The sequence below is a fragment of the Syngnathus floridae genome, chromosome 14, assembly GCF_059516105.1.
Source record: "Syngnathus floridae isolate MCC-2025c chromosome 14, RoL_Sflo_1.0, whole genome shotgun sequence".
Lineage (NCBI taxonomy): Eukaryota > Metazoa > Chordata > Actinopteri > Syngnathiformes > Syngnathidae > Syngnathus > Syngnathus floridae.
Genome location: NC_142426.1, coordinates 11,607,376 through 11,621,514, shown reverse-complemented (window position 1 = coordinate 11,621,514; position 14,139 = coordinate 11,607,376). Strand labels below are relative to the sequence as shown.

The window sequence follows — 14,139 nt, the reverse complement described above, 5'->3', positions numbered from 1 at the left end:
AGCGAGCCAAGCGCTTAGTTGTGGCCAATAGAAGCGTGTTGTTTCTTGTTGCTAAGGCTTGGCGAAAGCAGTGCAGCCCTTCTTGCGCTTGGGTGCAGGTCACAAGCAAAGGACTCGAGGAGTAAGCAAAAGCTACCATGAGCCTTGTGCTTTCTTTATTTTATAAATGAACACCTGACAAATCCCAAATATAATTCAATGTCTCATCTGTACACATGACAGTATTTGCCGCATGCCAATGAATGAATGGAATGGAAACAGTGCAGTAGGTTTTGTTGGCCTTATACTAACAAGCAGAAGTACTGATGGGTAAAGTATTTACCAAAAGTATTTATATATTTACATATTATATATAATTAAATATAACATGGCGAAAAGGAGACAAAAAATCTTTTTGCACAAAAAATGTTTCCCTCACTTAATTTACATGGCGGTCGTACTGAGATGACAAAAAACCCCTGCAAACTAAATTAATTTTGACAGGAAAATCAGGATGGAACTGAAAACAGGGTTGCAGAAGAGTTGTTGTTGTATATGCAGTGTCATCTTCCGAGCTGCAGATGGCGCTGGTGTACTACTAACTTGCATACTCACTTCCGCCGTCATACCCAGGACGTAGAAGAAGAGCCGTGACATTCAGCGTCCACATACTTCTGAAATTCTGCTATATTATCAAAATGAATACTATTCTCACATCTTTTTCCCGGTTGCGCCGAATAGCACATTTAAATAGGTAATCATGCACTCCTTTTCTTTCTTGTTATTGACTGATATTTACGTCTTAATTTGACGCGTAAGCGTAGTATGAGGCTAGCAGCCTGCCTCGTTGACTGTGCAACCAATGTGTTTACTAAGGTAGTTGGAGTTGAATGCTTTAGAGAACTAACGTTGAATAAAACATTAAGATTTACAGCAGTGCAGTTCTAAAATGTTAGCCAAATGTTATTCCACACAAAAGTGACAAAATTGTGTTGACGATATAGACTGTTCATAGTATTTTCTTCTTCCTCTAGCATCCCAGCAGTGAATGGGAAACCTCACCTCCGTTTGTTTAGCAACTGGCTTGTCCCCAGAGCTCCTGCAGATCAGCAGATGTCCGCAAGTGGACTGCTTCCTTCCCAAGCCAAGGACATGGGAGTCTTCCGGCAGCTTCCGTGGCAATACCAGCAGGTGCGGACAAGGAAAAGAGGAAATGAGTATCAGCCCAAAAACCTGAAACGCAAGAGGACCCACGGCTGGATCAAGAGGCTCAGCACACGAGGAGGAATTGAAGTGATCCTGCGGCGAATGTTAAAGGGACGCAAATCACTCTCGCACTGAACGTCGGTGTTGGAAAGCAGGACTTGGGAGTCTTTGTGGTTCTGAAATCCTGGAGGTGCTAGCAAGCCATTAGGAACTTGTGTATCGTGTGGAAAAGCGATACTCGCTGTGGGTTGGGCATTCTTGAGGATTGAAACTGGTCTTCAGAAAACAAGTCGCAGTTGCCTTGAGAAATACTATTTGTGGTTTCTGTCACCAAGAATGAATGATTGATTGATTAAATTACCGTGATGTACTACAAAATTTAATCAATAAAACATTTGTTGACCAGTCTACTTTTTGGCCCTTTTACGTTTTTAATCAATGACTGACAAAGATTTTTGTCTGAATATTGATTATATAGTTATTTGTGTCTCTTATTATCAATCAAAACAGAGTAAGTGATCTGGGAAATACACAAACAAACAAAGCAAGACAGACAGAGGAATGAGGATTCTTCAACGACACTTTCAAAAATTATTTCTCATTTCATAATGTCTAGCTATTTACACAGTATCCAAATTAATAACATATCCAAACTCTCTAATCAACCGAGACAGGTTTTACTCTGTGATGTTTATTAAATGCATACTAATTTGACTTGATTCAAGTGATTTGCATTCGGAATACATTCACTAATTCACGTAGCAAAATAATTCATTTAAAAAAAAAAAGTCAAATTTGAGAAAAATATAAGACTTTTCATGGTCACAGTGACTAAAATGTTGGCTATTGCAGAAGAATATGTTGGTTTTTAAAGTGCTAAAGAACACATGGACAGGTGACTCGTGCACTGTATGCATTCAATGCAGGCTTGAAAAGGAGAACCAAGCCTGGAATGGGACTGAGCCATGCAATAGTTGCAAAGTTTCATTCAGAGGGTCACGTTCACTGTACACATATTTACACGGAAGCTGTAAGAACTGGTGGTAACATAGTTTGTGCAAAGGTGCATTTAACCGTTGACCTCACACGTGTTCAGCAAGTATGAAAAGCCGTTTAAGCCTTGTAAGTAATGGGAAAAAATATTCTGCTGTCTAGCAAAAAAAAAAAAAATCCCCTGCAGGCAAATGTCCGGAGATCTTCCCTTGTACTTGATGGCTTTAAACGACTTTCCATAGGCCAGACTTGAGATGTGTCACTACTGTGAAGGTGCCTTACCTAGTCCTCTTCTTTTTTTTTGTTTCACACTCAAAATGCTTATTAATTCTTTGAGCCCGAGCTTTCTAAGTCAGCCTCTCCTTTATCAGACTCATTTGATGGCAATTCCTCATGAGTCGAGTTGAGGTCAGCCTTGTTGGCATGGCAACTGTCCGGCTGGCCGGGAGGCTGCGTTCCATTTGCACACACTACCGTTGCCTCCGACTTGCTAAAACTGAACAGCTTACCCGGACTGAATGTCCTGTTTGGAGATTGGTTTCGCTCCTGGCCGCTAGAGGTCGCCGAAGAGCTCCCCGTTGATCCTGGTGATCCCGCCGCTGTCGCTGGTTCTTTTTTCACCTCTGTCGACTTTAAAAATTTGAGGAACCCCGGCAGCTTCGCCTCTCCACCGGTGGGTGACTGAGCAGGGGAGCGGGAGCTGCCAGAGGAGAACTTACCCTGAAGGGGAATGATCTGCTTTAGCTTCATCACATTGTTATTTCCGAGCAGTGAGCTGGGTCTTTTGGGTTTTCCGCCCGCCGCTTTTTCGTGGTGGTGCTGGTGATGGGCGTCTGACTTATGGCACTCCTGACGCGCCTCCGCCTGACGCTGAAGGTCCTCCTCCTCGCGGCGACGTCTGAGCTGCTGCTGGAAATGTTGCTGTGCCTGTAGTTCATGCCTCTGATTGGGATGTGATAAGTGAAGAGGGTCGGGGTGAAGGAGAAAAACATTTGAGTTATATTTCTCAGAACTGTCATGACTTGACAGCATGTTAAACATGATCTGTGAAAAAAAATCTGATAAATGTAGTTACAAAATACTGTCAAACCAAAAGACACATCTACACAATTACGACATCACTTCACATCAGACGCAAACCTTGCCATGGCCGAAGGTCTTTCAAGTTATATCCCAACTATACCTTGAAAGCTTCCCTTCGTCGGTATTCTAGCTTGGCCATCTCTTCTGCTACCCAAGCGGGGATATCAGGGATGGCAACATGGATGACGTACTTTAGGAGGATGGCAAAGTGCTGTAAACCACCAGACAACAGAGGGACACGCACACCACACAACAAGGTCCATAAGTCATAGTTTGATTTTCATTCTGTATACAAACATTTACATTTGTACAAAAACTCCTGTGAGATTTTGTGTGGACCGTTACAAACACACACTACTGGGATCGCTCCACTTAGCTCTCCCTGGACCCGAGAGAGGACAAGCAATGGATGGATGGATGCGTGATGAATATAATGTATGAACTCAGCTACCTCAAGAATTTTACATCATTAAAATTCTGACATTTAGAAGACTGATGGAACATTGTAACAAAATGCACCAATTTTCATCTCATAATTCAGCAACCCAACCCAGCTTGTTTTGGATTGGAAACGCTCCATGCTCTGACACGGAAGAATAATTAATGAAAGTTTCCAGTCGACAGATTGATTCATGGTGTTTCCAGGCAGAAGCCAAATGCTTGCAGTCCCAGACAAACTGTATAACTCGAGACATAAACTACTCCAGAATACTAAACAGTATGCATGACAGCCTGCTTGCCTGAATATGAATAAAAATTTAAAAAAAGTCTCAAGCAGCATCTGTTCACTAAAGCCTGAGAGATACAAACGTTTGAGGTTATTGGAAACGTTTTCTTTTTTGGGAGAAAAGCATTTTTTTTTCTTATAATTGATCAAGACACTTGAGTCATTAATTTAATGTCATTTTAATCATCATTTAAACTTTCGATTAATCCGATTTAAAATGGTCTCTATTTAGAGAAATGTGCTTTTCTTTGAAAAATAACATTTCTAAGTGCGTAGGACTGCATCGCTTACCTCCAGCAAAACAATGGAGATGACGGTCATCTCAGGACTCAACCAGGGGAAAAGACGCTGCAGCTGACCACACTGACCAATCAGGTAACAGTTAACAATAATGGCTATCAATCCCATGGCCTCCATTGCAGTCTAGGGGTTCAGAGAAAAATCCAGATTTTTTGCCGCAGGCTATCATAGACCTCGATACAAAGAGTAAGCCCCGAAGGCGTTTTGGCCATCCGAGCGCACTGACCTGCCATTGCCCGATGTTCTCCACCCTTTGGCCAAATGGCCTCTGCAGGCCCGTACAGAGCTTGAGGGCATCGCTACGGATTTCGATGATATTGTTGATGAGCGCGCACATGGCCGCCAGAGGAAACGCAGAGGAGAAAAGCACCACGTAACCAAATTGAATGAACATCTCCTGGTAGTCCTGAAGTGTATCCTGCATTAACAGAACAGTTAGGTTGACAGGTGAAATTAAAATCACTGCATGTCCACCTGTACTCTTTTTGTGATTCAAATATAAACAAATTTAATTTTAATTTCTGAGCAAACCACCTCATACGTCTGCATACAGCTTTCAATCTCAGCCTGCGCTAGAGTGACGGTTTGGGGTTCTTCTGGTGGATCCATCCAGGATTTCTTGTCCTCTTTGGCCTCATCCATGGTCTTTCTTCTCTGACGGAGACCATTTGATTCTTTTGAAGAGGATACGGCGCTGTTCTCTTTGGTGTCCTGTCAATGCAAATGAAAAGAAAATGGACGAAGATGATTTTGAAACAATATTTTAGTCATTTGGGATCATAGTTTGAGGTATATATATATATGCAACTATGATTTTTATCAGTTATAAACATTTTTGGAGTGTGTCAGGGGTTTTGTGTCTTTAACTTCCATAAATAATTGTGTTTGATTTGATTAAACTGGGGGAATTCCAAACAGAAGCGTCTTACGTTTTGGAAAGAAAATGGAAATGAAATACTGCAAGCACACCTGAGCCAGCAATTCAAGGTCACTGTCCTCATCACAACTGTCAAAAATGCTGGATGGATCCATTCCGTCCTCTACCAGAGTGGGGCTGTCCTCTGGGAAGTTGTCATCTGCCGTCTGCCCTTCCGCGGCGACGTCCTGGTAGTCAACCTTCTCTGTGAAGCTGACTTTTCGTTGCTTCAGCGCACTGTCATTCATATCCCACTCTTCTTCCGTCAGCCTAAATCCAGCTTTCAAATCCCCTCTCGTCTTTAGCTGAGTGTCGACACCGGTGCTGTCGCTGCCCGGGAGTCCTCTGGGCCCCAAGAAGGAGTAAGCCGTCATTGACGCTTGGGCCTTTCCCAGAGCCAGGCGGCCATACTTGAGCATGATGGCTTGTAGAAGCTCCCACAGCACCTTGGGGGTGAAGACACCCAGCTTGTTTTGTTCGTAGAGGTAAGGCTGGAGGACCTCCTTAATGTTCTGGAGGAACTGACGGAAAATCAATAGTGTCGCGAGCATCTGTGAAGAAATGGGAAACTTGAATCATGTTCCATTTTATGGAACATGTTAAAAAGCTAGAATGAATGAAGAATGAATAATAATTATTCTTGTCTCACCTCCTTTAGTCGCTCCATATCCTTGAGGTAGAATCCAATGTAGAAAAGACTTAGGTAAGAATTGATGAACTCAAACTGTACAACAACAGAGAACATCGCAAGTAGTCAGTCACACTTAAATGAGTATTGCGATACAACTTGTAAAAGTCAACGAGGGTGGGGGGGGGGGGGTGACTCACAAAAACCATCTTGATGATGAGATTATTGTCATAGGCACTCTGAAGTCTATAGTTTTCTGGAAAAATAACCAGAATCATCGAGCCATTAAAGCAAATCGTGTGTAAATATTTCTATGTAAATAAAAAAAGGTGATGCTTACCCATGTCATTGAGCCAATAGGCAATCTTCTTATAAACTTCATCACATATGGTTACAGTGATGGCCAGCAGGATCTTGGGAATAAATCTTGTGATGCCAGGAAGCTCCTGAATCTCCATGACCACTTCCTGGAAGGTCAGTTAGTAGCTATATGATACATATTTAATAGGGGCTATTCATTTATATTTGTACATTAAATCCCTGCAGTTCTTTGAAAGCACAGCATGAATTGGATAGAATATTTAAACGTGTTGTTTAACCAAGGATGGAACATATTGAACGACACACAAGCTTTCTATTGTGTTCTGTGGGCCAAACCTGCAGTTCCAGGCAGAGGAGCATGATGAGGAAGACAAAACAGAGACAAAGGAGGCAAATGGGGAGGCTGACTAGCCATCTGAACATTGCCCTCTTCCATGGTGGGTAGTAGAACTCTTCACAGCCTGTTATGGGACTACAGCGTTTTACGCCCTTGAGGTAGAAGAACAACAAAACTGTACCATCGCAATGACCAATGTTAATGTATTGGGAAATAAAAAATACATAATAGTTTATTAAAAACGTTTTTTCACATTTACATTGGATGTAAATAATTTTCTTTTTTAAAATACCCAAAAGACTTCATTCAAAGGTATCATGCCTCTCCGGAATTTAACAGTGATGCTTACCCTGAACTGCGGTCTTGGCTCCTCCAAGGACTCTGCAGGGGTGTCAAGGGTCCCCCACCTGTAGGCCAACTCGGCTTCTCGCCTCTTCCAGCGCTCCAAAAACAAGGTTGCCCACACAACATTGAAGAGAGCAAACACCACACAGCAGATATCCTGGCTGGTCTAAACAAAACAAAGACACAGATGCTGTCCTTCAATATCAGTATTGGGGCTGCCCCCAAACATGCATTCCTAACAAGCCTTCTATTTGTGAGGTCAACCACATGCTATGATACATGCTTTAAAGCGGAAGTCAACCCCCAAATTTTCTTTGTAATAATATTTTCTGTGGAGCCCGACTCGTCGAAACACAGTGTTCAGTTTGTGGAATATGAATTAAACAGGCAAAATTCACCTGTTTGTATCCATCTCAGGGGGCGGCCATTTTGCCACTTGCTGTCGACTGAAAATGACATCAAGATGAGCTGTGATTGGTTGCGACTTGATACAACTGTGATGTCATTTTCAGTCAACATCAAGATGAGCCGTGATTGGTTGCGACTTGATACAACTGTGATGTCATTTTCAGTCGACATCAAGATGAGCCGTGATTGGTTGCGACTTGATACAACTGTGATGTCATTTTCAGTCAACATCAAGATGAGCTGTGATTGGTTGCGACTTGATACAACTGTGATGTCATTTTCAGTCGACTGAGATGGATAAAATAGGGGAATTTTGCACCTCGCCTCGTATTGCACAAACACAATGTTAACCAGAATATCGTGTTCGGACAAGTGGGGGCAAAAACAACATATTATTGTGAAGACAATCTTTGGGTTCACTTCCTCTTTAAGGTACCTGATCAGCTTCTGCAAGTATCCACAGGAGAAAGCCAATGACAGCAGGGTAAAGCATAGAGTTGGTGTAGAAACCAAGCCAGGCAAAGTACATGCCGATCTTCACTCCAAAGTAGTCGCAGATATCATCTGCATCATAGGGGTTAAAGCAGCAAATATCAAACAACTGACATTTCTGCTGGGGATTTCCAGTTACTTACCTAGAGGCTGCCTTTCACAAACAGCCTGGACCCATGATGTCATCAGCTGATTAAGGATCCTCTGCTCGTGGAGAGGAAACATCTGATGGATCACACCACGGGCTACCAGCTCTGGAACTAGACCACAGACCCAAATTTCATAGGTGATGCCAGCCTTTGAAAACAGTACAGTGTTCCCTGATGTATCTTCTCAAGGAGAGCCAATAAAAAGCAATAAAACACAACAAGCACACTCAGGCAGGAGCTGCTGTTAGCCACAGCTCACACCCAGACACTCACAGAGGTCACACCCCACCCCATTAGGCTGCCAGACTAAAAAAAAAAAGTTAGGTTGTTCAAAATGTATCCCCTGATGGAAGAAGTGAAAGCCAATGTAAATAAGCATACTAATGGGTTGTCCCTCCAGAAAATGAATGTTGTGAAGCACTTCTCCCTGTTTGGCTCGCAGGTTGTCTAGCCAATACTTGATGATGCTCTGACGCTCCTAAAAAGAAACGAGACACATCTTCCTCACTTGACGTATTTCAGAGAAGGATTTTTGTGAAAGAAACACGACATCCTGTTATCCGACGTTAAGCAGTACGATCCGAGAATGCCATCAAAGCACCGTTTTTGACATCCAACCTGCGATGTAAAAAAGCAGAGCTCGCTCTCGATGTTCTCATAGATGTTGTCCTCTTCGCAAGAAAAGCGTCGCATCCCGCCACCAAACTGTGGCTTGACAGCCTTGTGCATGCTCATCTGTTCCGCTCCCCGTAGTAAACTGAAGACAAAAGTGCAGCAGGATTAAACCGGAAAATAGTTTCTGTTTTGAATTCGTGAGTTCATTACAACAAACTGTTCAATGTTTCCACATTTAATGATATAATACGATAAAGCCGGGATTCCGGCGAGAGTCTTACTTCTCAAATGTAGTGGTGATGAAGAAGGCATAAGCCTGCGTATGTTTATGCTGTCGGACTTGAATGCTGACTTGTGGGACTCCAACACGGATCTGGTTCAGGAGCCACAGCAAAGTGTGGTCATCTACTGAATCTAGAGAGAGAAAGCAAATCAGAAGAAATAGAATGTATTATATGACCAATGAAATAAATAAGACAGCCATTAGTGGACTCCGACTGCACCACTGACAGGAAAAAAAGATTGCTTGTACCTTTGGGGTACACTTTAAAGGTACTGCTAATCGTAACTTTAATATTTAAGGTGCAAGGTGGTCTCATGATTAGCGCTACTGAGCACTTTAGTTTCAGAGGGGCATCATTTTATTTTAACTGCTGTTCTATTCCTGATGTTGCGTCCAATTCTTCCAAGGACTGACACATCATGTCTTCAATCAATGGAATACGTTTGCACGTTAAATATACATAGGTGAGCAGTCCAGTCCGTATTGATGGAGTTCTTTTATTTTGGACGATGTTAGGATCTTCAAGTACCCAGACAGCATGCAGGTGACATGCAATTTATAACTAATAGATGGATTTGGTATTCTGACCCATCGAGTCAAGTTTTGCATCCGAGAAAGGCTGTGTTGCTATTGAATCTTGAATGTCGAGTGTTATGCAAGTATGTGAGCTAACGCGTAAAATCTATTCTAGACAAGGTGGAATAAATCAAGCTAGCTCGCAACATTGTTATTGAAGGACATCTGCTCACTGGTGGTGACTCTCTCCTGTAGCTTGATTTTCAAGGAGAACGTCTTACAATAAAAACAGTTCTGACTAAAATGACTGTGACGTGCTTCCGTCTCGGAAGCGTTCAAAAAATGTATTTCTATGAATTTGTTTGCAAAATAAAAACAAAACACAGATGCTTTACGGTACCTGGGAATGTCATTAGGATGTCGCAGTTTTCCGTGGGAACCATCTTCAGCCAGGACTTCCTTGACAATATGTAGTGTCTGGCCTGTAGTAGCCTCTTTCCAAACAATTTATCTAGAGGGGGGATTGAAAGATGAAATGTTGCATTGTCTTTACTAAGTCTTATATTAAAACCGCTATGTAGTTCAAGTGTCAAAACAATTTTTTATGTTGATGTTACCGTTTTTTTTTTAACATTTACATTATTCCAGTGTCAGGTAAGTAATACTCATCTTGCCACGGTTATTCACTCCAATGTTTTAGCTGTTTTTTCATTTGTAAACAGAAACTTGAACCTGTGCCCCAATTTTGTTGTACTATATGACCAAAAAAAGGCGTTCCATTTCTATTGCATTGTGTGCTGGGTGCAACCACCAACACCCTCAGTGAGACTGCATGGACTCGACTAGATTTATCAAGCACCATGTCGCACTTAAGACAACCACCATTTCATTAAACCACATTTACTTTCACCATTCAGTACCACCAACTGCATCACATTGCTACCCCCCCCCCCCCCCCCCTCCTCCTCCCCAACACGACCCATGAATCTCCACTTCACTTCAAGCACAAATGTGCCATTTTAATGGTGTGTATTTTGTGCACTTACCGAACACACCGCATGTTGCTGAAGAGGCTCCCTGATGCTGGTCGTCGCTCCGACGCTGCAGCTCCCCCGCGGGCGTCCTCTCCATCCTCTCCGCTGCACAGTGCTGGCTGTCTGCGGCATCGCTGTCGGTCGCTCCGCCGCCCGTCGCATGCATCCCGCTTCACATGTATCCAGGTAGAGAGGGAGGGAGTGGTTGGACCACGATTGCGCACCCACACAAACACACGACTGTTATTATGATGTATAATTATGACATGCGAAATAAAAATCCTCGAGGGGGAGGAGGAGAAACATGCACATGGAAATGACACGTTAAGGAGCCCCGATCGTGACTGGCTGGTGACGACAGAGAAGGGGAAATACCGCCTTTGCACGACTGGAAACAAATGATGTGAATGTAAGTATTCTTGCAAAACAGAAGCCTTTCAACAAATCAATATAAACACAGGTTCCAATTTTATTGATAGAGCGGTGTGAATAATTGATTAGTGGTTAGACCTGCCATCTAATGGAAGAGCAAGCAGCTTTGAAAATCTAAGTTAATGAGGATCAGAAGAATTTAAAAGTTCTGTTCATTTCTAACTTGATAGTGAGTTAAAAAAAACTGTGAAGATTATAAAAAATCATTCCCGAGTAAAAAAGTAGACAGAAAAAATCTGCATTATTGTAATGCACATTTTCAATATAATTAATCATTAGTCATGTCGGTAAATCAAATTAACAAAATGGTCTAGTTCGTCCAAAATGGAATTTTTCATATAGTTGCAATAATCGTATGATTTGAACTATGGTCTACATTGGCTGTCCTTCAGGTTTACAAAACATGTACCTACCCCACCAATTTGAGGTGCAGATTTGAAAGTCAACGAGTCACAACGGACACTAGAGGGCGCCCCACGATAAGTCTGAAGGCCAACACGGAGAGGACAGTTATTGCAATTATTTTCAGTTTATAATCAGTAGTGTAGTTCCATTCATTCCCTCTATAACACTTTGTCTTCTTTAGTTTTTACAGGTGAACTGGGGCCAGCATACTTTGAGAGACAAGCGGGTTATACCCGATCACAAGGTATACTGAATTATGTATAGAAAAACAAAAACTCACACATACATTCACATCCTATAGACAGTTTCGAGTGTTCCATGGATGCCACTCTATTAGAGATAGGAAGTGGTCTTGCGGATTTAGTTGCTCATTTTACGAGGCCTAATTACTGTTGAGGCTGACAGCAAACGCAAGATGATAAAGACTCTGCAGTAGCCAGTGCGTCTCTTGGGTTGAGGCGAAGCATCAAAAATTAAATCCCATGCTGTGCCTTTAGCTCCATTACGTGTCATTACAATGCAGATGCCCGGTAATCTTCTGCGCATCGAAGCCTGTGGGGAAAGCTTGCCAGAATGTGAAGGATAATCAGTGACACAAATAAATGAGGCAGTGTTTTTACGGATTATACAAGCAATTTTGACAAACAATAAAGCATCGTGTTTTTTTTTTTTTTTTGCTATTGGTGGGCTGGTCTGTTGTTATCTCTCATTTTTTATTTATTCTTTCACATGCCTATGATCATTTAAACTGATGCGTCAATAATAATAATAATAATAATAATAATAATAATAATAATAATAATAATAATGATAATAATAATAATAATAATACATTTCTGGATAAATTGCGTGTGAAGGCTAATTGCCTGAATTAAAACTTGTGGAATGTTACAGAAGATCAGTAGGCATTAGCTAAATAGTTTAACGTTGAAACGGTATGAATCGGTCTGGAAATGTAGAAATTAGACGAGTCCAAATATTTGTGGGTCTAGTAATGGGGAGAACATCACATGCCAACTCCAAGATTGTGGTATTTTTCTTAAAAAAAGGAAGCTATTGGTGGATATTACGTAAAGTATCTGAAAGCAGTAGTCAAGTCAGTCTTTTCCTCAGCATAATTCTTTCGCTGAAAGAGTCAAAGGTCAAGGTCACTGAGTGTGACAGAAGAGGAAGCCCTCAGCTAAGAGTATATGCAGTATTTCCCCTCCCAACTCAATGGCTTTACCAGGCAAAGCCGCGGGCCCGAGAGACAGTGCAAACAAATAGGAAATGCAATTAGAAGTGGCAGCAAAGGAGGACATGATCTACCACACACAAAAGAGGTCAAATGTGTCCAAGCCCCAGGTGAGGAAGGACATTGTAATCATAAGCAGCCATTCCCTTTCCTGCACCAGGAGGGCCTGGAAGGTGGTCGGCCAAGCTGCGACACAATAGACGGCTCAATGTTTGTCATGCCGTGTGTCATTGCTGAGAGGCGACATCCCTTAGGCACAGCGAGAGACTAGTCGAAAACATTTTTGAAACATTTCCGCCCCTTAGACGAGTACACATGGTCAAAGTGAAACGCCACAAAAAGTATATTCAATATATTGAAATAACGATGACCTTGTGACCTTGAATTGTTTGACTTTAAAATGTAATGTCCTGGAATCGGGATGCAATGAGGTTAAATTCCTTCCAGAACACGATTAAATGTGTTATTGTGGAAGAGGACTGAATACGGAGATGTGCTGACAATGCAGGAAAACATTTTGAAATGACGGTGAATCATGTCGGCATAGAACATTGAGCAAACATACTTTCCAGCCAGAATATACTGGACAATGAGATAAAGCAAGTTCCCACTTTTAATTTTGTGACATTTGCCCCCGGTAGTAAGCTCTTGAGTCTATATGTGGAAAAGTACTGGATATTATACAAAGGAAATCCTTTGGAAGAGCATTCGGTCGCATCCAAGCATTAATTGGCACGACAATATGAGACAATGCACACTGGGATTTAGCGTTGGCTCCAGACATCCTCTCACAGTCAAACAGACAGGATGTTTGTGCGTTCCTATAGTGATGTCTTGCTTGGGTGTACGGTTCATTTTGTCTCTGTGGCTGAAGAAACCAAATGGAATGGAAATCATCAATAGCATGAGATTGTGTGCTGCAAAAGTGATGCTTTCAATGATAACAGTCAAGTAACAGTAATGATAAAATGCTTTATGAGGAAAAGTAATGAGACTCATTTGATTCTAATTGTTAACCCTAATTAAAGGTTTTTTTTTAAATGTTTTTGGAAAACAAGAAACAATAAATTCTAATTTAGAGTACAGTCGCTGTGATTACCATCACTTGGATGACTGTTCTGTTTTGCATAAGACCAAAAAAAATTCTACTAAACGTATATTTCTATTAATATTGTGACAATAACGATTTAAGTTTGAATTATGCAATTAGGCTAATGAAATATTGTTTTATATGGTTCACTAATCTTCAGTTTCTTTTGTTGATATTTTGACAGTAAATTAAAAACAAAATTGGCGATTATGCTATTAAGCTGACAAAACAACATTATAAGGTAGTTTATATCATTATATCTCAGTGGTTGTGGAAATCAAATTGAATGCAAATCATTCTTTTTTTAGTTTTACACTGTTTTATAATAAAAGGTCTTGACACGCATTAGAGTCAAATATAGCTGCCCCTGTGAACAGTTGCAATATATTTGGATTTTGTTTATATCGTGGATTTCCATGTTCTTTTTACAGTCAAGTACAGTGTATTGTTTTCATGGACCTTTGTGGAGGTTCCACCCATCTGCCACCACCAGGCTGCTGAACGGTTGGCAGGTAAAGGTAAACATGGTGGATGGATTAATCACAGTGGCAGTAAATCTGCTCTTCAACTCAAGGAGGGTAAGTGAGGTGTTTGGAGATCATTGCAACACAATAGGTGACGCACAGAGGGACAAACACTTACTTCC

At 41.5% G+C, this 14,139-nt stretch overlaps 2 protein-coding genes across 3 annotated transcripts; one reads left to right on the top strand and one right to left on the bottom strand.

The window, feature by feature from the left end:
- Positions 1-579: 579 nt before the first annotated feature.
- On the top strand, positions 580-1,595 carry mrpl34 (mitochondrial ribosomal protein L34). The gene is made up of 2 exons (XM_088397288.1): positions 580-733; positions 1,014-1,595. The coding sequence occupies exons 1-2, from the start codon at positions 678-680 to the stop codon at positions 1,318-1,320; spliced, it is 363 nt and encodes a 120-aa protein (XP_088253414.1). The 5' UTR covers positions 580-677; the 3' UTR covers positions 1,321-1,595.
- A 261-nt stretch (positions 1,596-1,856) lies between these two features.
- On the bottom strand, positions 1,857-14,062 carry ano8a (anoctamin 8a). 2 transcript variants are annotated; one of them, XM_088397273.1, is made up of 19 exons: positions 11,178-14,062; positions 10,345-10,502; positions 9,699-9,809; positions 8,781-8,913; positions 8,503-8,641; positions 8,266-8,362; positions 7,879-7,995; positions 7,680-7,807; positions 6,840-7,001; positions 6,490-6,642; positions 6,173-6,299; positions 6,033-6,088; positions 5,854-5,928; positions 5,258-5,755; positions 4,823-4,999; positions 4,515-4,706; positions 4,280-4,411; positions 3,362-3,472; positions 1,857-3,120 (listed from the first exon to the last, which is right to left on the bottom strand). In XM_088397273.1, the coding sequence occupies exons 2-19, from the start codon at positions 10,496-10,498 to the stop codon at positions 2,503-2,505; spliced, it is 3,180 nt and encodes a 1,059-aa protein (XP_088253399.1). In that variant the 5' UTR covers positions 10,499-10,502; positions 11,178-14,062; the 3' UTR covers positions 1,857-2,502. The 2 variants fall into 2 exon arrangements, with proteins under 2 accessions (XP_088253399.1, XP_088253400.1); XM_088397274.1 differs by lacking the exon at positions 3,362-3,472 and having other exon boundaries at positions 10,345-14,062.
- Positions 14,063-14,139: the final 77 nt, after the last annotated feature.

Coding starts and splice junctions, on each gene's coding strand:
- mrpl34 (XM_088397288.1), top strand. CDS start 678: ATGAATACTATTCTCACATCTTTTTCCCGGTTGCGCCGAATAGCACAT. Junction 734..1,013: donor CGAATAGCACATTTAAATAG/GTAATCATGCAC, acceptor TTCTTCCTCTAG/CATCCCAGCAGTGAATGGGA.
- ano8a (XM_088397273.1), bottom strand. CDS start 10,498: ATGCATGCGACGGGCGGCGGAGCGACCGACAGCGATGCCGCAGACAGC. Junction 8,363..8,502: donor TCTGCTTTTTTACATCGCAG/GTTGGATGTCAA, acceptor GTTTCTTTTTAG/GAGCGTCAGAGCATCATCAA. Junction 7,002..7,679: donor TACTTGCAGAAGCTGATCAG/GTACCTTAAAGA, acceptor TGTTTTGTTTAG/ACCAGCCAGGATATCTGCTG.